The following is a 24,439-nucleotide window of genomic DNA, read 5'->3' on the forward strand; positions in this document are numbered from 1 at the left end:
CCATAAGGATCATGAATAATCAGAGGAACATGACGGCACCAAAAGAACAAAATAAAATACAAGAAACTGACACAAAAGAGGTGGAGATCTATGAACTCCCGATGAAGAATTCAAAACAATCAACTTTTTTTAAAATTTATTTTTTATTTTTAGAGACAGGGTCTTGCTATGTTGTCCAGGCTGGAGTGCAGTGGCTATTCACACTCGAAATCCCACCACTGATCAGCACGGGAGTTTTGACCCGCTCCATTTCCGACCCCTCCTTAGTTAACATGGTGGTCCCCTGCTCCCTGGAGGCCACCATATTGATGCCGAACTTAGTGCAGACACCCGATCCCGATCGCAGAGCGCACTACCGCCCAGAATTCCTGGGCTCAAGGGATTCTCCCACCTCAGCCTCCCCAGTAGCTGGGACTACAGGCATGCACCACTGCGCCTGGCCAAAATAATCATCTTAAGCTCAGTGAATTACAAGAGAACACAAATAGACAACTGAATGGAAGACAAAACATGAACGAAATGACAAATTCAACAAGGAGATAGAAACAATTTTTTAAAAAGGACTAAAGAAGTGGACTTCTGAGTCACGGCGGAGCAGGCTCTCACGTGGAGGCGGGGAAGTTGGGCTCACCGGAATGATCACCAAGACATACAAGGTAGAACTGGGCCCTGGGATTCCAGAGAAGAAAAGAAGAAAGTGGTAAGAACCAGAGACTCAATACTCAGTTTTAAACAAAGATGATGACTTTGCTGGTGTTTCTCCTTTAAGGGCCACGCCCTCCACCAAGAGCGTGATCCACGGGCAGGCATCTGAGATGCCTCTAGCAAAGAAAAAGAAGAAGAAAAAGAAAGGTGTCAGCACCCTTTGTGACGAGCACATAGAACCTGACACCACGCTGCGTGCCAGACAGACGGAGAAGTCCCGCAGCCCCAGGAAGCAGGCGCGCTTGGCCCCTTGGAGTTCCTCAGCCGGGAGAAGAGAAAGAAGAAGTCACCTCCGGCCATGTCCCATGCCTCTGGGGTAGAAACCTCCCCAGACTTCAGACAGGGTGAGGAGGAAAGCAGAGTAGGCAAGAAGCTCAAAAAACGCAAAAGGGAAAGAAAAGGGGGCCCAGGACCCCACAGACTTTTCAGTCCAGGACCTTTGGTTCTGCAAAGCCAGGGATGCCACAGACACTTGCTCAGTGGGGAAGGAGGGTGAGGAACAGGCAGCCTTGGGTAGAAACAGAAGCAGAAGAGCCCCAGGGAACACAGTGGGAAGGTGAAGAAGAAGAAAAAAATCCACCAGGAGGGAGGTGCCCTCCCAGGCCGCTCCAAGCCCTCCAGGTCCGTGGAGATCAGCCCTAGGAGGAAGCAGAAAGAAGCCAGTCAAAGCTGAGGCTCCGGAATACATCCTCATAGGAGATGGCCCAAAGGCCCCCTGCGAAGAAAAAGATGAAGTCCCAGAGGAAGATAGAGCAGCCAGTCATCCAGGAGCTGGCCCTGAAAAGGAAGAAAAAGGAAGACGAGAAAAGAGAGTGGGGTAGCAGGAGATCCTTGGAAGGAGGAAACCGACACGGACTTAGAGGTGGTGTTGAAAAGAAAGGCAACACCAGGAGTCTCGTCTCCTCAATTGTTTAGAATGGCTTCGGTAGGAATGGCACCAGCTCTGCTTTGTGCATCTGGTAGAATTCAGCTGTGAATTCATCGGCGAGGCGCCTGTAGACCAGCTGAGGTGAAAGGCCTTGCAAGAAGAGATTGATCGTGAATCGGGCAAAACGGAAGCTTCTGAAACCAGGAAGTGGATCGGAACCCAGTTTGGCCCGTGGGATAATGCGGGTTTTGAGAACCAGGAATACAAACTGAAATTTATCAAACTTATGGACGGCTTCAAAAACCTTTCCCTGGCCAGGCGTGGTGGCTCACACTTGTAATCCCAGCACTTTGGGAGGCCGAGGCAGGCAGATCATGAGGTCAGGAGTTTGACACCAGTCTGTCCATTTCTAAAAAAAAAAAACCTGTCCACTTCATTCAGCTGCCCACCTCCCACACCGCCAGCACAATTACATGGCTCTCAGCGAGAAGGCCGCTGACAGCCTGCAGCAGAACCTGCAGCTATGACCAGGCCAAGAGCTGGAAGTACAGCCACGGAGCCGGCCTCTGCTTCTCCAAGCCCCCAGCCCCCAGCTTCTCCACCACCCCCAACAAATTCTTTCATATTGACAGGAACACCAAGTCAGTCAAGCTGGTAGATTAAACTCTAGAGTTTTGTCCCCTCCCCCAAACTGCCACAATCACTTTGATTATCCCATGTATACTGGAGGTTACACGTGTGTGTGTGTGTGTGTGTGTGTGTGTGTTTGTGTGTGAAAAATCAGATCTTGGTGATGACCTTGAGCAGTAGGATATAACTCCCATAAGCTTAGCGTTCCAATAATGGAACACTAGGCATGTATGGGTTATTCAGTTGCGCAGGTGAAAGCCATCGACAGTTGGCTCACGTTGAACAGCTGTGGAGGTTAAGGACAGGAACAACTATCTTGATGGGCTTGAATGAGCTCGTGTTTCGGGAGCCAGGAGAACAAGTGAGTGACTAAAAGCTGGTTTGTGTGTTAAACATTCCATCCCTGTTTGAAACATCAGTGTGTACAGATGACCTTTGTTGAGTGTTTAGCAGGTGCTAGGCACATACTAGTGTTTTTCGTGATATATTTAATCTTCATAATTATGAATGAGTGCTACTATTATCCCCATCTTATAGATAAGGCAACTGAGGCTCAGGGATAAAGTAATAAAATAAAGTACTTGGGGTCACCCAGCCACGAAAACAAAAGGACTAAAGAGAAATTCTGGAGCTGAAGAAAACAAGGACTGAACTGAAAGCCTTCATGGAGAGCTTCAACAGCAGATGTGATCAAGAAGGAAGAATCAGTGAGCTCAAAGGCAGGACATTTGAAATTATCCATTCAAAGGAGTGATAACGAAAAAGAATGAATAATACTGAAAAAGCTCAATAGGCTTGTGAGATACCATTAAGTAAACCAATATATGCATTATGGAGGTGCTCTGAAAGGAGCAGAAAAGGTGAAAAGGAGAGAAAACTTGTTTACAAAAACAATGACAGAACAATTCTGAGGCCAGGTGTGGTGGCTTATGCCTGTAATTCCAGCGCTTTGGGAGGCTGAGGCGGGTGGGTTACTTGAGGTCAGGAGTTTGACACCAGCCTGGCGAACTTGGTGAAACCCCATCTCTACCAAAAATACAGAAATTAGCTGGGGGTGGTGGTACACACCGATAGTACCAGGTACTTGGGAGACTGAGGCATGAGGATCACTTGAACCTGGGAAGTGGAGGTTGCAGTGAGCCAAGATTGTTCTACTGAACTCTAGCCTGGGCAACAGAGTGAAACTCTGTCTCAAAAACAAAACCAAAAACCATAAAAATGTCCAAATCTGGAAAAGGAAAAATGAATATGAAGATCCATGAAGTCCAAATAACCCCAAACAGGGTTAAGATAAAGAGAACTTCACTGAGACACAGTATAATAAAATTCTCAAAAATCAGAGATCAAAAGAATTTGAAAGCAGCAAGAGAGAAGGAACTCATCACGCACAAGAGAACCTCCTTTACAGTATCAGAGATTGCTCGGCAGAAACATTGCAGGCCAGGAGAAAGTGGGATGGTGTATTCGAAGTGCCAAAAGGAAAAAACAACTGTCCAGCAGGAATACTATAACAGCAAAGCCATCCTTCAGAAATAAAAGAGATGCGGGCCGGGCGTGGTGGCTCACGCCTGTAATCCCAGCACTTTGGGATGCCGAGGCGGGTGGATCATGAGGTCAAGAGATCGAGACCATCCTGGTCAAAATGGTGAAACCCCGTCTCTACTAAAAATACAAAAAATTAGCTGGGCATGGTGGCACGTGCCTGTAATCCCAGCTACTCAGGAGGCTGAGGCAGGAGAATTGCCTGAACCCAGGAGGCGGAGGTTGCGGTGAGCCGAGATCGCGCCATTGCACTCCAGCCTGGGTAACAAGAGCGACACCCCATCTCAAAAAAAAAAAAAGAGACGCGGTTTCACCATGTTAGCCAGGACGGTCTCAATCTCCTGACCTCATGATCTGCCTGTCTTGGCCTCCCAAAGTGCTGGGATTATAGGCGTGAGCCACTGCACCCGGCCCTGGTGATGATTTTTTCGGATTTGACACCAAAAGCACAGAGAGCAAAAGCAAAAATAAACAAGTGGAAATGCAACAGACTAAAGAGCTTCTGCCAAGCAAAGGAAGCAATCAACAAAATCAAAAGGCAACTTATGGATTGGGAGAAAATAGTTGTAATTCATACCTGCGATAAGGGCTGGTACCCAAAATATATAAACACCTCAATATAACTCAACAGCAACATAACAAATAATTTAAAAATGGGCAAATGACCTTAATAGACATTCCGCAAAAGAAGACATACAAAACAGGTGTATGCAAAGATGCTCATCATCATTAACCATCAGGGAAATGCAAATTAAAACCACAGCGAGATGTAATTGTGGCGACCATTTCAGCATATAGGTATATCAAAGCATCACATCTTCACCTTAAATATACAGAATTTTTAGTTGCCAGTGATTCCTAAATAAAACTAGGGAAAATACGGGAAATAATAAGAGTTGGTGGAATGAGAAGTGGAATGAGAAGCATCAGAAATTCTCACATTTGGCTGATGGAGATAATATAGTAACCTCCCTCCCTCCCTCCCTCCCTCCCTCCCTCCCTCCCTGCTTCCCTCCTTCCCTCCCTCCTTTCTTTCTTTTGTTTGTTCATTTGTTTGTTTTTGTGGAGACAGGATCTCACTCTGCTGCCCAGGCTGCAGTGCAGTGGCACCATCATAGCTCACTGCAGCCTCGAACTCCCAGGCTCAAGTCCTCCCACCTTAGCCTCCTCAGTAGCTAGGACTACAAGCCCATGCCACCGTGACAGGCTAACTTTCTGTATTTCTTTTTGGCAGAGATAGGGTTTTGCCATGTCGCCCAGGCTGGTCTTGAACTCCTGGCCTCAAGTGATCCGCCTGCCTCAGCCTCCCAAAGTACTGGAATTACAGATGTAAGCCATTGCATCCAGCCATGATTTTCCTGAGTAGAGTTTGTTTTCCTCAAGCTTACTTTATTGTAAGAATACAGTATATAATACATGTAACGTACAATATATGTGATAATCAACGGTTTATGTTATCTGTAAGTCTTCTGGTTAACAGTCGGCTGAGTTAGGTTTTTGGGGAGTCAAAAGTTATATGTGGACTTTTGACTGCTCAGGGGGTTGGTGTCCCTAGGACTCCACATTGTTCAAAGGTCAACTGTCTATGGAATACTTCAATAAAATGTTTGCACTTTGACTGTTGTATGAAGAATGGCCCGTAGGGGGAGCCAGTGGACACAAGAAGACCGGGTTGGAGGCTTTTGCAGATAAAGGAGACTCCGATAGATTAAACACACCTAAATTGAAAATTTCTAAAAGTATAGGAATAAAATGTATAATTTCTGAGCCCAGAAGAAAAAACTAGAATAAGAAAAAAATACGAATTAAGGCAAGAAAGGAGAGAAATAGAAATACAGAAAAGAAGAGGCAAATAATTCCTCCAAAAAATTCCGAATGTATCAGGAATTGCAGTTAATGCAGATGGTCCAAATAAAAAAAGTAGCCAGGCACGGTGGTGCACGCCTTTAGCCGCAGCACGTCGAGAGGCCAAGGTGGGAGGATTACTTGAGCCAGGACTTCAAGACAGGCCAGAGCAACATAGCAAGACTCTGACTCTACAAAACAATTTAAAAATCAGTTGGGTGCAGTGGCACGCACCTGTAGTCCCAGCAACTTGGGAGGCTGAGGCGGAGGATTGTTTGAGCCCAAGAGTTTGAGGCTGCAGTGAGCTATGATCGTGTCACTGCACTCCAGCCTGGATGACAGCCTGTCTCTTAACAAAAACAACAACACAAGTCTATTATTATTATTATTATTATTTTTTGAAACAGAGTTTCACTCTTGTTGCTCAGGCTGGAGTGCAATAGCACGATCTCGGCTCACTGCAACCTCTGCCTCCTGGGTTCAAGAGATTCTTTTGCCTCAGCCTCCCAAGTAGCTGGGATTACAGACGCATACCAACACACCTGGCTAAATTTGTATTTTTAGTAGACTCAGGGTTTCTCCATATTGGTCAGGCTGGTCTCAAACTCCCGACTCAGGTGATTCGCCCACCTCAGCCTCCCAAAGTGCTGGGATTACAGACATGAGCCATTGCCACCGTGTCCAGCCACAGAAATCTATTACCTTAAAGTTCTGGAGACCAGAGTCCAAAGTCAGTTTCACCAGGCTTCTCCCTGTGATGTTTTTAAATTTTATTTTTACAGACAGTGTCTTTCTCCGTCACCCAGGCTGCTGGAGTGCAGTGGTATCATCATAGCTCACTGCAGCCTCGAACCTCTGAGTTCAAGCAGTTCTCCTGCCTCGGACTCTCAAAGTGCTGGGATTACATGAGCCATCACGCCCTGTGTCTTTAGAGGATGGTCCCTTTTTCTGTGTCCCTGTCCTAATCTCCTCTTTTCTTTTTTTTTGAGATGGAATTTCGCTCCTGTTGCCCAGGCTGGAGTGCAATGGCACGATCTCGGCTCACTGCAACCTCTGCTTCCCGGTTTCAAGCGATTCTCCTGCTTCAGCCTCCCTAGCAGCTGGGATTACAGGCACCTGCCACCACACCCGGGTACTTTCTTGTATTTTTAGTAAAGATGGGATTTCTCTGTGTTGGCCAGGCTGGTCTCGAACTCCTGACTTCAAGCAGTAGACCCGCCTCGGCCTCCTAAAGTGCTGGGATTACAGGCGTGAGCCAACCTCGCCCGGCCCTCTTCTTATAGAGACCCTAGTCTTACTGGATCAGAACTCATTTAAAGGGCCGCATGTTAAGTTAATTACCTTTTTGAAGATTGAGTCTTCAAATGCAGTCCACTTCTGAGGTGCTGGGGTGAGGACTCCAGTGTATACATTTCATGGGAACACAGGGCAGCCCATAACATGGAGGAAAGCTCCTATAGCCTGCTTTTTAGGTAGAGCTCTAGAAACATGGAAAGTTCCCCGGAGGAGTTTTAGGGGAACCTAAAGATAGAAGGGGCTTGGACTGCTCCCCACAACAGAGACCAGAGAAGCAGCAGGTGTCCAAAAAAGGAAGTGACTCAGTAGTGGCTTTGGGCATATTGGAAGCCACAGACTGCCCCAAAGAGCTTCCTGTGCCTTCACTCGGCCGAAAACCAGCCTCATGACCTGGGTACAGGAGCAGTAGAAAAGGTGCTGCCTTTCTTTTCAAATCTGGCAGGTTAAGGCAACCCGCATCTATCATTACCTCAGCGTCCTCAGTCAGAAGTCCAGGTACAGGCTCATGTCTGCAATCCCAGCACTTTGGGAGGCCAGAGCAGGCAGATCACCTGAGGTCAGGAGTTCAAGACCAGCCTGGCCAACTCGGTGAAACCCAATAGCTACTAAAAGTATAAAAACTAGCCATGTATGGTGGCGTGTGCCTGTAATCCCAGCTACTCGGGAGGCTGAGGCAGGAGAATCGCTTGAACCCAGGAGGCGGAGGTTTCAATGAGCCATGACTCCATCTCAAATTAACAAAGTCCAGGTACAGTTTAATTGAGCACTCCGCGGAGGGTTTCGTAAGACTACAGTTGAGACGTCAGCTGCGCTGCATTCCTTCCTGGAGTTTGGAGTCCTTTTCCAAGCTCAGCTGGTTGTTGTTGGCAGAATTCCGTTCCTTGTGCCACCAGAAGGGATTGAGGCTTTCAGCGTTCAGAGGCTTCCTGAAATTCTGTGCCACGTGACCCTTTCCATGGGTAGTTCACAACTGGCAGTGTGCTTCTTCAAGGTCATCAGGGAACTGCTCATTCCAGTCTGATAGCCCTGTACAATGTAACCTAATCAAAGGATCGACAGCCCGTCACCTCTGCCATCTTTCAAACCTTTGTTTCGGGTCAGGTGCAGTGGCTCATGCCTGTAATCCCAGCACTTTGGAAGGCTCAGTGGGTGGATGATGAAGTCAGGAGTTCAAGATCAGCCTGGTCAGGATGGTGAAACCCTGTCTCCACTAAAAATACAAAAATTAGCTGGGTGCAGTGGCGGTCACCTGTAATCCCGGCTACTCAGGAGGCTGAGGCAGACAGTTGGCTTGAACCCAGGAGGTGGAGGTTGCAGTGAATCAAGATTCTGCCACTGCACTCCAGCCTGGGTGACAGAGACTCCATCTCAAAAAAATAAAATAAAAAATAAATGAACTTAAAAAAACTTATTTTTTAATTGAGATAGCATCTCATTCTGTTGGCTAGACTGGAGTGCAGTGGTGTGATCATAGCTCACTGCAGCCTCAAACTCCGGGGATAAAGCAATCCTCCCACCCCAGCCTCCTGAGTAGCTGGGACTACAGGCGTGTACCACCACACCTGGCAATTTTTAAAACTGTAGGCTGGGCATGGTGGCTCAGGCCTGTTAACCCAGCACTTCGGGAGGCTGAATCACCTGAGGTGGATCACCTGAGGTCAGGAGTTCGAGACCAGCCTGGCCAACATGGCGAAACCCTGTAACTATTGAAAATACAAAAATTAGCTGGGTGTGGTGGCACACACCTATAATCCCAGCTACTCGGGAGGCTGAGGCTTGAACCTGGGAGGTGGAGGTTGCAATGAGCTGAGATGCTGGCACTGTACTCCAGCCTGGGCAACAGAGTGAGACTCTGTCTCAAAACAATTAATTAATTAATTAATTTGTAGAGCCAGGGTCTCACTCTGTTGCCCATGCTGGTCTTGAACTCCTGAAATCAAGCGATCCTCCTGCTTCAGCTTTCTGAGTAGCTGGGACTACAGGCCTGTGCCACTACACCTGGCTAATTTTTTTTTTTTTTTACTGGGACGGAGTCTTGCTCTGTCACCCAGGCTGGAGTGCAGTGGCACAATCTTGGCTCACTGCAACCTCCCCCTCCCAGGGTCAAGCGATTCTCCTGCCTCAGCCTCCTAAACAGCTGGGATTACAGGTACCCACCACCATACTAGCTAATTTTTAAAAAAATACTAGCTAATTTTTTATTAGAGACAGAGTTTCAGTATGTTGGCCAGGCTGGTCTCGAACTCCTGACCTCGTGATTCACCTGCATCAGCCTCCCAAAGTGCTGGGATTACAGGCATAAGCCACTGTGCCCGGCCAACTGACTAATTTTTAAATTTTTTTTGTAGAGCCAGGGACTTGCTATGTTGCCCAGGCTGGTCTTGAACTCCTGAACCCAAGTTATCCTCCTTTCTTGGCTTCCTGAGTAGCTGGGACTACAGGCATGTGCCACCATGCCTAGCTAATTAAAAAAAAATTTTTTTTGTAGAGATGGAGGTTGCCCAGGCTGGTCTCCAGTTCCTGGGCTCAAGCAATCCTCCTGCCTCGGCCTCCCAAAGTGTGAGGATTACTGGTGCAAGCCACCACACCCCCCGCCACCTTTGTGATCTTCTGTTGGTTAGCAAGTCAGATTCTGCTGAACTCGAGGAGAGGGGATTATATAAAGGCATGGATGCCAGGAGGTGGGAATTATTGGGGTCTGTACACCACAAAGGCATCCCCCAGAAATGCAAGAAGACGTAGAGGCAGGAAGTAATGCAGGGTGCACAGGTGCCTGCTATGGGCTGGCCCCCTGCGGACTTCGGGGTGACTGTAGACTATGCCTTGGAGTTGTCCCACCCTGGGGACAGGGAAACTGGGTATTTATCCACTAAATCCCATCCATCATTGGTTAAATGCTGCTCCCTGTGGTGTTACTGGCAGAGGCTCTCTATTGCCTGTAACCAACACCATAATAATAATAATAATAATAATAATTTTTTTTTTGAGATGGAGTTTTTTTCTGCTCTTTTTGCCCAGGCTAGAGGGCAATGGCAAGATCTTGGCTCACTGCAATCTCCGCCTTCCGGGGTTCAAGTGATTCTCCTGCCTCAGCCTCTCAAGTAGCAGGGATTATAGGCATGTGCTACTATGCCTGGCTTTTAAAAATTTTTTTTATTTTTAGTAGAGACAAGTTTCACTATGTTGGTCAGGCTGGTCTCGAACTCCCTACCTCAGGTGATCCGCCCGCCTTGGTCTACCACAGTGCTGGAATTACAGGTGTGAGCCACCACACCACGCCAACACCACAATTCTTTACCCTGGCATTTACAATCTCCCCTTGCCCTGCCTCAGTTTCTTCTGCGACCCTCCTGCCACGGTCACCCTCTTCTGCAGCCTTAGACCAGTGATGGCTCTGAATTTCCTACCATTCATTGGGATCTTCCTGATCCTCATCCAGCCTTCCATGGCCTCAGACCACTGAGCTCTCTCCCTTTGCAGAAATCCTGAAGAGCATTTTTTCTGAACCCCTTACTGGGTGTGGAGGACCCTAGAATAACTCATGTCCAGGCTGCTTTTTTGGGGATCCTCTGGGGTTAGTGGAGGAGTCACAGCTGGACAAGACGCTTTTAGCTCTGTGTGGTCAGGGCTGGAGGAACGGAGCCCAGGAGTGGACACTAGGAATGGAGGAGATGGGACGTGAGTAAGATTGAGGAGAAGCCTTATGGAGGAAGTCTGAGCTTATCTTTTTGTCACCTTACCTCACAACCTCCCTTCCAACTTTGATGCTGGAGCCTGCTGTTACTTCTCCAATCAGAATCCTCTCCGTCCATGAATCACCCCCTTCCTGACAAGGTACTGTGAGTCCACTCTTCTAATCACATCAGTCCTCTGCTGAAAGACCTCCAATGTTTGATATGTATGTGTACACACACACACACTCTCTCTCTCTCTCTCTCTCTCTCTTGTTGGTTCCATTTCTCTGAAGAATCCTGATTAATACAGATTTTGGTACCAAGAGTTATTCTAGACTGTGTGTGATGGCTCATGCCAGAAATGTCAGCATTCTGGGAGGCTGAGGCAGGAGGATCACTTGAGGCTAGGAATTCAAACCAGTCTAGGCAATGTAACGAGACCTCATCTCTAAAAAATTTTTTAAATTAGCCGGGTGTGGCAGTGTGCATCGCATCTGTAGTTCTAGCTGCTTGGAAGGCTGAGATGGGACAATCCATTGAGCCAAGGAGTTCGAGGCTGCGGTGAACTGTGATCACGCTGTTTCACCCCAGCATGAGGAAGTAACAGAGTGAAACCCCAGCTCAAAAAAAAAAAAAAAAAAAGTGCTCCAGAGAAAGAATGAGCTTCTGAGTTGCTTCTCGGGCTTCTGAAATTGGCTCTCTAATCTGGTTAAACTAAAAGGGGCTGATGACTCTCTAAATGGCAGAAGAGCACTGGTGCCCCATGGCATGATCTGGCAGTAGAGATGTGCACACATCGCCACCGTATACTCCTAATTATCTATCTATAAGAAGCAAGGATCTTGTCATTGTGTATCTGATACTTTGCAGAAGTTGTGGAAATGAACAATCCCTTGAACCTGGTGGGGTGGAGGTTGCAGTGAGCCGAGATCGCACCACTGCCAGATGGGGAGACAGAGCAAAACTCCATCTCAAGAAAAAAAAAAAAAAAAGGAAATGTGTAAATATGAAAGTATGAGACCTCCTGAAATTCTTCGGAAAAGTAACCACAGAGGTAGGTGTCCGTGGCTGGTGATTTTCCCAGGTGTGCACTAAAGCTGGCTTAAGAAACCTTGATTACGGCAGGGCGCCGTGGCTCACACCTGTAATCCCAGCACTTTGGGAGGCTGAGGTGGGTGGATCACAAGGTCAGGAGATCGAGACCATCCTGGCCAACATGGTGAAACCCCCTCTCTACTGAAAATACAAAAAATTAGCCGGGCGTGGTGGCTTGTGCCTGTAGTCCCAGCTACTTGGAAGGCTGAGGCAGGGGAATCGCTTGAACCAGGAGGCGGAGGTTGCAGTGAGCCTACATCTTGCCATTGCACTCTAGCCTGGCGACAGAGCAAGACTCTGTCTCAAAAAAACACAAAACCTTGCTTGATTGACTCGTGCCTCTGGTCATCAGGCTCCTGTATAAGAACCATCCTGTTTCTCTGCAAGGATGCAGCTCAAGGGTTCAAGTGCCCTGGCATTCAGCAGGAGGAACACAGCATCCTACCATGGGATTAATAATTTTGTCTCGACCGAGTGCGGCGGCTCACACCTGTAACCCCAGTGCTTTGGGAGGCTGAGGCGGGTGGATCACCTGAGGTCAGGAGTTTGAGACCAGCCAGATCAACATGGAGAAACCCGTCTCTACTAAAAATACAAAATTAGCCGGGCCTGGTTACGCATACCTGTAATCCCAGCTACTCGGGAGGCTGAGGCAGGGGAATTGCTTGAATCTGGGAGGCAGAGGTTGCAGTGAGCCGAGATTGCGCCGTGGCACTCCAGGCTGAGAGACAGACAGACTCAGTCTCAATAATGGTAATAATAATGGTAATAATCATTTGTCCTCTCCTCATTGCTTTTTGACTTCTGCCACCTTTTGGTCTTGGCAAGAGATGAAGAGAGGGGGAGGATTTCCTGCCCAGAGGGCTGGGGGTAGGTGAGGACGGTGGACTTCAGGTCCCGAGGAAGAGTCGACAGTGGCCGAGGGTTGGAGGGGTGGGGAGGATGCTATCTGGAAAGGCTCGGGGCCCAGGAGGCAAAAAGCGGAAACGAAGCAGATAAACTTCTCAGAAGTCAAAAGTAGGTTAGTGGCCTGGTCTAGCAGCTCTCCGCCCCTAAACTTTATTGAAAGGCAGATTTGGGTCTAAGGTCTCTCATTGCACCCGCTTCTGTCTTTGCGGGGGTTTTCCTTGTTCTCCTTCCATCTTTCCTCCCCTCCCTGTCTTCCCTCTCCCTCCTCTCTTTTCCTTCCGTCTCCTTTCCCCTCCCCACTCCTCTGGCTCTTCCGCCTTCTTTCCCTCTCCAACCTCCTCCCTTCTTCGGTCTCCTCCTCTTCTCCCCTCTTTGTTCATCTACCCTTCCCTCTCTTTCCATCCTCCTCCTTACCTTCCTCTCCTTCCTCACTCTCTTGTTCCTCCAGGCTGAGGGACCGCTCTCAGAATTTTTGGAGGCTAAACTTAGCAAAAGGTTCCATCCCCAGGCGGAAGTTGGTAGCTACTGGTGACTTATCAATACCCGGTCCCCACACCTTGGTTTCCTCATCAAAGCCACAGAAACAGAAGACCATGATAAGAGTGAAGGAAACTCCAGCGGGGGCTCTCCTACCTCCCACCAGCCCAGCAAGGGCAGGGAGGGCAGGAAACCGCCCTGAATCCACTGCGTACCCTAGGCAGAGGGAAAGGACATCTCTGCCTCTCTCAGGTCACAGTTCTGCATCTCAAATGTGCAGACAGCAACAGCTCCTGCCTGAAGCCGAAGTATGTATAAATGTATAACTCACACAAATGCCTAGGGCTTGAATAGGCTGGGCATGATGGCTCACGCCTGTAACCCCAGCGCTTTGGGAGGCCAAGGGGCTTGGATCACCTGAAGTTGAGAGTTCAAAACCAGCCTGGCCAACATGGTGAAACCCTGTCTTGACTAAGAAAAAAAAAAAAATTAGCTGGGTGTGGTGACAGGCACCTGTAATCCCAGCTACTCAGGAGGCTTGAACCCGGGAGGCAGAGGTTGCAGTGAGCCAAGATCGCAACACTGCACTCCAGCCTGGCTTACAGAGTGAGACTCAGTCTCAAAAAAAGGAAATTCATTTATGTTTCTTACATACCTTGTACACATAGACCGAAGGTAATTTCATCCAATAGTTTTAATACTTTTGCGCATGACACAAAGTTGGTGTACGTTGAACCGTTTGAAAGCAAAGGTCACTGTCTCAGCCACCCATGTGGACAATCTCTGGTTGTTCGGCATCACCATCGTTCCTTTTATTTATTAATTATATTTATTTAATTTTTATTTGAGACGGAGTCTTGCTCTGTTGCCTAGGCTGGAGTGCAGTAGCGCCATCTCGGCTCACTGCAACCTCCACCTCCTGGGTTCAAGCGATTCACCTGCCTCAGTCTCCTGAGTAGCTGGGATTACAGGCACCTGCCACCGCACCCGGCTACTTTTGTATCTTAGAAGAGATGAGGTTTCACCACGTTGGCCATGCTGGTCTCGAACTCCTGACCTCAAGTGATCCACCCACCTCAGCTGGAATCCCAGAGCTGGGATGACGGGTGTGAGTCAGCACCTCCGGCCCGCATCACCATCTCTCCAGACTCTGAATGACCAGTCACTTTCCTCCTCCCACTCACACAGAAGGACTTAACTGTAAAAATGAGAGACCTATCTGGCATGTGAGGAAAAGATTTATAGCAGCTGATGGGACATTCCCTTGGGGATGCTGAGTAAACTTTGCGGTTGCATTTCCACTGCAACCTGTGAACATGTGTTGAGCTGTGGAATTTCCCACTTACGGTATCACATTGGTGCTCAAAATGTTTCAGATTGTGAAGCCTTTTTTTTTTTTTTTTGAAATGGAGTCTCGCTCTGTCACCCAGGCTGGAGTGCAGTGGTGCTATCTTGGCTCACTGCAACCTCCGCCTCCCGGGTTCAAGCGATTCTTCTGCCTCAGCCTCCTGAGTAGCTGGGATTACAGGTGCCTGTCACCACAGTCAGCTAATATTTTGTATTTTCAGTTGAGACGGAGTTTCGCCATGTTGGCCAGGCTGGTCTCAAACTCCCGACCTCAGGTTGCCTGTCCACTTTCACCTCCCAAAGTGCTGGGATTACAGGCATGAGCCACCACGCCCAGCCTAGATTTTGGAGCATTTTGAATTTGGGACGGCCAATCTGTACTGTTGTTTCCCTCTAAGCATCTTACCGATGGGGAAACTGAGGCACTGAGAGACGATGGACCTTGCTTGAGGTCACATAGCCCTCAAGTGGCAGGGTGGACCCAGAACCCAGGCTCATCTGATTGCAAAGCCTGTTTCCTTCACCCCTGTACTGTGCGACAGTGACAAGAATACTACTGGCAATACCAATAAAAATCCGCAAGTTTTGTCTTGTCATTAATGACAACAAAACAATGATAACAATACGTTCACCTGTGAGGTCCAAACCCACATCCTAGAATCCTGGGAACGAGGGATTCCCTCCAGCCACACTGTGGCAATGCTCACTTGCATAGACTCTCTAATTTGTATGCATATCATTATCTGCCCCCCTGCCCCCCCACCCCCACAAGCTCCCTGCTTTCTATGCTCCCAGCTGGCTTGGTGGGCTGTCACTCTCTCCTGAGTGTGTCTAATAAGGGTGTCTTGTGGGACGTAGCCTCCACTTCCTCAGGAATTGTGGATTGGAGAGGAAGGCAGGTCCAGGCACGAGGTCTCTGGTTGGCCCCTCATTTCCTCCATGGACGTGGGCCAACTGAGTTCAGGCTCCTCATCTGTAACATGACCTCCATGGGTCATTACCTCCATCCCTCTGCCTCTAGGAGCCACCACCTGTCGCTGATGGTTGCCCCCCGTCTGACTCTTTCCCTTCCCTGTGAGGCTCTTTGGACCTGACACTTCCACTCTATCCTTCTTTAATTCCTTCCCCTAAGAACTAGACAGATCCAGGTAGAGCGATTTGCCATTTATTTCAAAGACCAGTGGACAAGAGGCCCAGGGTTATAAACAAAGTGTGGTCCTCACCCCAAGATGTGTTAGTCTGGGCTGGGGAGGACCCTCAGGCTGTGTGTATGTGTGCAATGTTGTGTGTTTGTCATTGTGATGTGTGTGTGTGTGTGCAATGTTGTTTGTAATTGTGATGTGTTTTGTAATGTGTGTTTGTCATTGTGACGTGTGTGTGTAATGTGTGTTTGCCATTGTGATGTTGTGTGTGTGTGTATGCGTGTGTTACCAGGTCTGATTATAATTGACATGTCTGTGTCTGACGTAACGAGTATTAATTACCAAGTGTGGGGGTGCTGTGTGGCTGGGCTATAGTCTGAGTTTTGTGTGGTTGTGTTATAACCTGCACACGGCGCTGCGGCTGTCTGTGATGCCGTCTGTGACTTCCACATGATGGTGCGGTTGTGCGTGAATCTGGCCCTTTGCGTGTGTGAGTCTATAGTTGTGAAAGAGTGGCTGTTTCACAGTCGTGTGACCGATTTCCTGGGATGCCATAGGTGTGACGGTATGGCACTGTTTCTTTCTTCCTTTCCATCAGCTTTGTGCCAGGCCCCGGGCTGCATGCCGCGGACAGAGCTGTGATGTCCCAGTGGGGTGTCTATGCTTGGCAGTGACGAAATCAGCCATGCTGGTAGCATTTACACCATGGAAATTGGCAAACATTACAACGCTGTTCCTCTTGCAGGACAGCTGGTTATTAAACATTTATGAGTATATTGCTGTGCCCATGTTTCTGAGTGTAACTCTTTGTGACCAGGCTGAAGTTTGGCCACAAATCTGTGGGTGGGATCTGATCTGAGTATGTGACTCTGACTGTAGGTGGGTGGGGCTGGGCTGTGTCCTGATGACCAGTCTCCCGCCCACCCTGTCCGTGCTCATGAGAGTAGGGAAGTGGACAACATTTTCCACCCACAGCCAAGTCCCTGGAATCCCAAGTCCTATTTTCTTCTGAATCAAAAGCATAAATACCCACCCCTCACCCCGTCTTCCTGAATATCAGGCAAATCAACTTTACCCAACGTTTGGGGGCCCACAGACCCCAAGTCTCTGGGTCTTTGACTTAGTATTGTCTGTGCCAGGGTCTGTAGTCTACAAGGGTGTTCTGAAGGTGCCTCCTGGGTCCTCAGATCTCGAGATGTCTGAGTTTTTGGTCCCTGGCAGTGCCCACTGAGCTTTCCACATTTGAGTTTTGGGGTGTCCTCCAAGACCTGAGTTTTCTTTTTTTAAAACGAAGTCTCGATCTGTTGCCCAGGTTGGAGAGCACTGATGCGATCTCGGCTCACTGCAACCTCCACCTCCCAGGTTCAAGCAAAATTCTGCTTCAGCCTCCTGAGTAGCTGGGACCACAGGCAGCACAATCATGTTCAGCTAAGTTTTGTATTTTTAGTAGAGATGGGGTTTCGCCATCTTGGCCAGACTGGTCTCGAACTCCAGACCTCAGGTGATCCGCCCGCCTTGGCCTCCCAAAGTGCTGGGATTACGGGCATCAGCCACCCTGCCCTGCCTCTGCTTCCTGAGTTTTCTGTCTCCTGAGGCACTCTCTGAGGCCTCCACCTGTCCGACCCCTGTCCAAGGCATGATGCTCCTTCCTTCACACCATGAAAGCCCCGAAGTAAGACCGGGTGCCATCACGGAGTCGGACCAGGCGCTCATCCAGCACACGGACGACCACCTCCTCCCCAGCCTCCAGGTGTACCACACCACCCAGGAAGCTGCTATCCCACCAGACGCGGGAGCTGCTGGTGGCCTGCCTGCAGGGTGATTGCTGGCTGACAAGCAGCTCCAGCTCCTCGGGATAGCGGGGCGTGCGCTTGTAGAGGCCGTGGATGACGGTGCTGGCCAGGCCCTGCGGACAGCCTACACCGCCCAGCTGCACCTTGGAGTAGATGTAGTAGTAGCCAGCCTTGGTGGCCACCAGGCCTCCATTTCGGTAGCTGAGGCCCCTCAGGAAGGCCAGGCCCAGCTGGGTCTCCCATAGCAATGGACCCCCACTGCCCGTCAAGCTGGAGTTGGCCCCTGGTGGGAGAGAGAGAAACAAAGGGAGCTGCTGGTCAGCACGTCTTACTTTTTTTTTTTGGAGATGAAGTCTCGCTCTGTTGCCCAGGCTGGAGTATAGTGGCACAATCGCGGCTCACTGCAACCTCCACCTCCCGGGTTCAAGCTATTGTCCTGCCTCTGCCTCCGAGTAGCTGGGACTACAGGCATGTGCCACCACGCCCAGCTAATTTTTGTAGTTTTAGTAAAGACAGGGTTTCATCAAGGCCAGGATAGCCTTGATCTCTTGACCTCGTGATCCACCTGCCTCGGCCTCCCAAAGTGCTGGGATTACAGGAGTGAGCCACCGTGGCTGGCCTCATGTGTCTTTCTCTTGCTGTGTAACTCCAAGCCGGGAATCGGAGATTGCAGTGAGCCGAGACCATGCCACTGTACTCAGCCCTGTGCAATAGAGTGAGACTCTGTCTCAAAAAATAAATAAAAAGAATGAATAATAAATAAACTAGAAATACGTATCACTTGCAGCCTATGTTCTGAGCAACCCTGTGATGAAGGAATGAATAAACGAATACACTGATCTCATTCATTCATTCATGCATGACGTTTATCTGGTCTTCTGAGACACCCTGACCCCTGCCCCATGCCAGGATCCAGGGTCCCCCTCACCTGTAAGATGCGCCGCTGGGTTGACCTGGCGAGACCTTCGTTCTGGGGAAAGAGAGCCAGAGGTGAGAGACAGAAACAGTGGAAGTCAAAGCCAGCCTGCTAAAGGGTCATCACGTCTACCTCCTGGAGTCAACCCCACCCCTTCCGGAGTAACCCACACTTCTGCTTCTCCAGCCTGGGGGAGGGGCACCTGTGAGGATTTGGTAAGTTGTGCAAATCACATTGGGCAATTGACCCAGGGGTAGGGGTAGCGTGGGAATCGTCTCACCTCCTTTCCGGGGACCAAAACCCTGACTCACCTTGTATCAGCTGCTCCCAGGAGCCTGCACCTCCGTCCTGAAAATGCAGAAGGAGCCTGCAGTGAGAACCGGCAGTGGGGCCACGCCCTCGCATTGCTCACAGGCGACTATGAAATACGAGGACCATAGCCACCAACATACCCTCAGGCACGTACACAGGGCCACATGCACTTATTCGCACACACACACACCCTGCCCAGCAGCCTCATAACCACTTGGTGCCTCAGTTTCCCTCTGTGTAAATGGGGTTATGAATAGTGTCTGCTTGGCATTTAATGAATTAATATATGTAAAACATTATTACAGTACTTGGCACATAGTATGCGCTAGAGAAGGGTTTAATAGTCCAGGCATGGTGGCTCACACCTGTAATCCCAGCACCTTGGGAAGCCGAGGCAGGAAGATTACCTGAGGTCAGGAGTTTGAGACCAGCCTGGCCAACATGGTAAAACCCTGTTTCTGCTAAAAATACAAAAATTAGCTGGGTGTGGTGGTGCACGCCTGTAATCCCAGCTGCTCCGGAGGCTGAGGCAGGAGAATCGCTTGAACCTGGGAGGCGGAGGTTGTGGTGAGCTGAGATTGTGCCATTTCACTCCAGTCTGGGTGACAGAATGACACTCAAAAAACATAAAAAGAGAGAAGGGTTTAATAAATAAGTAACATTGTCCAGTGTGGTGGCTTACATCTGTAATCCCAGCGTTCTCGGAGGCCAAAGTGGGAGGATCGCTTGAGGCCAGGAGTTCAAGACCAGCCTGGGCAATACGGCAAGACCTGGTCTCTACAAAAAATTTTAAAAATTAGCGGGGCATGCTGGGGTGTGCCTGTAGTCCCAGCTACTCATGAGGCTGGGGCAGGAGGCTTGCTTGAGCCTAGGAGCTCGAGGCTGCAGTGAGCTATGATCATGCCACTGCAGTCCAGCCCAGGCAGCACAGTGAGTCCCTGTCTCTAAGATAAATAAATGTGTAAGTAAATGAATAAGTCATATTTAAAATACATGGATAAGGCCAGGTGTGGTGGCTCACACTTGTAATCACAGGACTTTGGGAAGCTGAGGTGGGTGGATCACTTGAGGTCAGGAGTTCAAGACCAGCCTGGCCAACATGGTAAAACCCCATCTCTACTAAAAATACACAAATTAGCCCAGCTGCAGTGTCAGATGCCAGTAATCCAAGCTCCTACTCAGGAGGCTGAGGCAGGAGAATCGCTCGAACCTGGGAGGTGGGGTTGTAGTGAGCCAACATTGCACCACTGCACGGCAGCCTGGGTGATGGGAGAGAAACCCTGTCTCAAAAAAAAAAAAGCAGACAAAGGATATGGTGGCTACATGGACACCACCCTTAGGATATAGCACCTGACACAGGGCACAGACCTCAACGTTGACATGACACTGAAAAAACACACATGGCCTCAGATATGTGGAAACGTGATTTGTGGTTTATGTATCCACGTGCGTCTATAGACACAGAGACCCAGAGACAGAGACTCACAACACAAATACACCGGCTGTAGATGGGTGGGTGTGTGGACGTGTGGGTACAGGCACATACGTCCACATGGGTACATGGACACAAATGTGCGGCCACTGGATTCAGACCCAGGACACAAAAGGGGCCAAACCCATATGGATAGGGTATTGGGCACATGCAGACCCACAGGTGAGGCACACAGACAGGCAGACACATCCATGGCCAACTGAAAGCAGTTTGAGAGATTTCCACAGATGGAGGCCAGGCGCAGTGGCTCACACCTGTAATCCCAGCACTTTGGGAGGCTGAGGCGGATGGATCACAAGTTCAGAGTTCAAGACCAGCCTGGTCAAGATGGTGAAAATACAAAAAAAAAAATAAAAAAATTAGCCAGTTGTGATGGTGTGGTGCCTGTCATCTCAGCTCGGGAGGCCGAGGCAGAGAATCGCTGGAACCCGGGAGGCAGAGGTTGCAGTGAGCCAAGATCACGCCACTGCACTCCAGCCTGGGTGACAGAGAGACTCCATCTCAAAAAAAAAAAAAGAGAGCGAGAGAGAGAGATTCCCACAGATGGAAATGGTTAGAGAATTAATGACAATCGCAGCAACAGGAATAAGAACAGAAAAATGCATGTGTGTGTGCACAGGGGTGTGCCTAGCAATGTTGGGGTGTCAGTTGCGACATAGAGCAGGCACCATCTGGTACCACGCATGCCATAACATGCTTCTTCATGCCTTATGAAGAGACTGCCCTTACTCTGTAGATGAGAAAGCTGAGGTTTGGAGAGGTGAATTCACTTGTCCGGGGATAACAGCAGCAACCGGTCAAGCCAGCTGTTCCCAGCCTGTGCCCTGCCCTGTGCGTACACACACACACACACACACACACACACACACACACACATGCAGTGACACACAGTGACACAGGAGACCCTCCCCACCCAGCCTCCACCGACCGTCAGCCCCCAGGCTCCACTCACAGGCAGGCGGGCGACCATCTCTCCCAGACGCCAGTGCAGCTGCAGCAGGAACCAGCCTTGGACGGCCAGCCCAGCCCCCATCAGCGACACCAAGAGACCCAGACCCACTGGGGCCGGCCTGCACGACAGTTTTCGGCGGGTTCGTCCCAGCCTCGTGAACGGGATGTCCGTCTGTCCGTCCACCACAAACACCGAGGGCCGCACCACACTCTCCTCCATGCCCAAGGTGCTCGGAGCGGGGCTGGCACGTCTGGGTCCTTCAACCTCAGAGGAAACCGGAATTGCTCAACACTCCTGGGCTGTGAACGCTGAGGACAGGCACCCGGGGGCCGCTTTTAGAGCCGGGGATCAGCCCCACCCCTTTCCCCACTCAGCCTCTTCTTCTTCCTGTCCCCCCACCCCCGGCTGCCCCCGGCCTCTGCCCTGTCTCACTCTCATTCACGCAGACTCTCACACTTTACAGAGCCTTCTGAAAATGTGACTCAGGTGGGAAGTGCAGTGGGGAGCCCCCAGCTTTCCCTTCTTTGACACATCACTTGGGGCCACGAAATATTTACTGAGGACTTCCTGTGTGTGCCACGCACTGCTCTAGGTGTGGGGGATGCAGCAGTGAACATGAGTGACAAGGGCCCCTGCTTCAACGGTGGGCCTCTTCTGGTGGGGTCAGAGAGACAAGAAACCTCATAAATAAGAAAATATGTTGTGGTTTTGTTTTCTTTTTTTTTGAGATAGAGTCTCACTCTGTCACCCAGACTGGAGTGCAGCGACACGATCTCAGCTCACTACAACCTCCACCTCCTGGGTTCAAGTGATTCTCCTGCCTCAGCCTCCCAAGTAGCTGGGACTACAGATGCCCCCAACCACATCCGGCTACTTTTTGTATTTTTAGTAGAGATGGGGTTTCATCATGTTGGTCAGGCTGGTCTTGAACTCCTGACCTCAAGTGATCTTCCCTCCTCAGCCTCCCAAAGTGCTGGGATTACAGAGGTGAGCTGCCACACTGGCTTTCTGTTGTGGTTTGATGTGAAAAGTGAGAGAGCAGAATGAAGGCGTGGATGTGTGCTCTGTGTGTGCGTGTCTGTATGTGTGCCTGAGTTGGCATGCACGTGTGAGGTGTGTGCATGTGGGTTTGTGTATTCAGTTGTGTGCGTGCAAGTTTGTATTGTGCACATGTGTGTGGATATGCAGGCAGGTGCATGCATACATGTGTGGTGTGTCTGTGTGCATGTGATTTGTGTACATACATACATGCGCATGTGTGTGCATGTATGTATGTGCATTGTATGTGCAAATGGGAGTGCATGTGTGTGCTGTGTGCATGTGTGTACCTGTGCACTGGCGTGTGTGTGCGTGCATGCTTGCACAGGTGTGTGCATATGTGTGGGGAGGTCCATGTATGATAAATAAATGAGCGGGTTAGGTTGGCAGAGATGCGGAGTGATCAGCAAAGTCAGTTTCCTTCTCTGCTCCAGTGACCCAGATCCCAGGAGCGTGCATGCATTCATGCGTGGATTTTAAATACTGGAACTCATGGTCTGGTATCAGAATCACTGTTCACCCACTAAACCAAGCCTAAGACCTGGGAGTCCCTCCCTCTGTCTTGTCCTCACGTTCTACCCTGCAGCAAGTCCCGTTCAGTCAAGCTCCAAGCCAGATCTCACATCCCACTGCCGGTTTCCATCCCTGCTATCATCCTAGCTCAGTGCTATGAATTGAATGTTCGTGTCCGCCCCTCCCCCTGCCAACCTCCAACATATATGTTGAAGCCCTAATCCCCAATGTCATGGTGCTGGGAGATGGGGCCCCTGGGAGGTAACCAGGTCATGGCGTTGGAGCCCCGTGATGGGACCTGCACCAATATAGGAAGAGACAGGAGATGTTCACCCTCTCCTTCACGTGAAGACGCAAGAAGGTGGCCGTCTGGAAACCAGGAAGAGCGCCCTCACCAGAACCTTACCCTGCTCTTGGACTTCCAGCCTCTAGAACTATGATACGTAAACGCTTGTCATTCACGCCGTGCAGTCAGTGGTATCTTGTTACAGCGCCCGAGCTGCCCGAGCCGACTGAGCACTGAGGGGCCCTCACATCTTGCTTTCACTGTTGCAGCGGCTTCCTCATTAGATGCCTAGATGTCCTACTTCACCTGTTGCTGCTTTAAAATTCGTGTTTTACCCTCTAGCTAGCGCAAGCTCACTTACTTACTTATTTGGATTTTTTTTTTAAATGAATGAGAGGTTCTTATGTTGTCCAGGTTGGCCTTGAATGCACAGCCTCGCCTCCTCGAGCGCCAGGACAACTGGCCCGAGCCACTGTGGCTCCTGCAGATTTTGTTTTACTGGGGTAGAAGTCACATAACAAAACTATTTAAAAATTAGTAACTCAGCCGGGCGTGGGCGCTCATGCCTGTAATCCCAGTACTTTGAGAGGCCGAGGTGGGCGGATCGCCTCAGGTTGGGAGTTCGAGACCAGCCTGACCGACATGGAGAAACCCAGTCTCTACTAAAAATACAAAAATTAGCCAAGTGTGGTGGCTCGTGCCTGTAATCCTGGCTTCCCGGGAGGCTGAGGCAGGAGAATCGCTTGAACATGGGAGGTGGAGGTTGCAGTGAGCCAAGATCATGCCACTGCACTCCAGCCTGGGCAACAAGAGCAAAACTCTGTCTCAATAAAATAAAATAAAATATAAAATAAATCAGTAACTCGGCTGGGCGTGATGGCTCACTCCTGTAACTCCAGTGTGTGGTGGTGGCCACCTACTTGCTGGAGTCTCCTCTGTTGACAGCCGCTGTGCACTGAGTGGGGGAATCTCCTGCTGAATCCCTGGCTGGGTGAATTGCAGAGATGGGAGCTAGGCTCTCTGGAGAAAAAATTCTCTGGGATCTGAGTCACTAGAGCAGAGACGGAAACTGACTATGTTGGTCACCCGCCATCCCTGCTAACCCGACTTTCCTGGCCCTCCAGGTCACACGCCTCAGATGGGTCGCTCTTTATCCAGAGAATGTCTCCAGTGGCTGGGAGCAAAGCCTGCCTGCCATCCCAGATGGCCCATCTTAAGCAAACAGGATATTCCAGACTGGAAATTTCCTCTTTCATTTGTTTGTTTGATTGAAGAGACAGGGTCTTGCTCTGCTGCCCAGGCTGGAGTGTAGTGATACAATCACAGCTCATGGCAGCCTTGACCTCCTGGGCTCAAGCCATCCACCTTGGCCTCCTAAGTAGCTGGGACCACAGGTATTCACCATTACACCTGGCTAATTAATAAAACAAAGTTTGTATAATAGATACTGGGTCCCCCATCCTCCCACCTTGGCCTCCCAAAGTTCTGGGATTTCAGGTGTGAGCCACTGTGCCTGGATTCCTCCCTCCCTCCCCCCCTCCCTCCCTCCCTTTCTTTCTTTCTTGTCACCCAAGCTGGAGCACAGTGGTGTCATCTTGGCTCACTGC

The 24,439-nt window shown here is 49.8% G+C and overlaps 1 protein-coding gene and 1 pseudogene across 1 annotated transcript; one reads left to right on the plus strand and one right to left on the minus strand.

Moving 5' to 3' along the window:
- Positions 1-420: 420 nt before the first annotated feature.
- LOC108589456 (lysine-rich nucleolar protein 1-like) lies at positions 421-2,236 on the plus strand (annotated as a pseudogene).
- A 13,303-nt stretch (positions 2,237-15,539) lies between these two features.
- On the minus strand, positions 15,540-21,305 carry TNFSF14 (TNF superfamily member 14). Its single transcript, XM_002761637.5, has 4 exons — positions 20,996-21,305; positions 18,551-18,587; positions 18,252-18,293; positions 15,540-17,606 (listed from the first exon to the last, which is right to left on the minus strand). Exons 1-4 carry the CDS (start codon positions 21,212-21,214, stop codon positions 17,182-17,184), a joined length of 723 nt encoding a protein of 240 aa, XP_002761683.1. The 5' UTR covers positions 21,215-21,305; the 3' UTR covers positions 15,540-17,181.
- Positions 21,306-24,439: the final 3,134 nt, after the last annotated feature.

The sequence above is a fragment of the Callithrix jacchus genome, chromosome 22 (assembly GCF_049354715.1).
Source record: "Callithrix jacchus isolate 240 chromosome 22, calJac240_pri, whole genome shotgun sequence".
In the NCBI taxonomy this organism is placed as follows: Eukaryota; Metazoa; Chordata; class Mammalia; order Primates; family Cebidae; genus Callithrix; species Callithrix jacchus.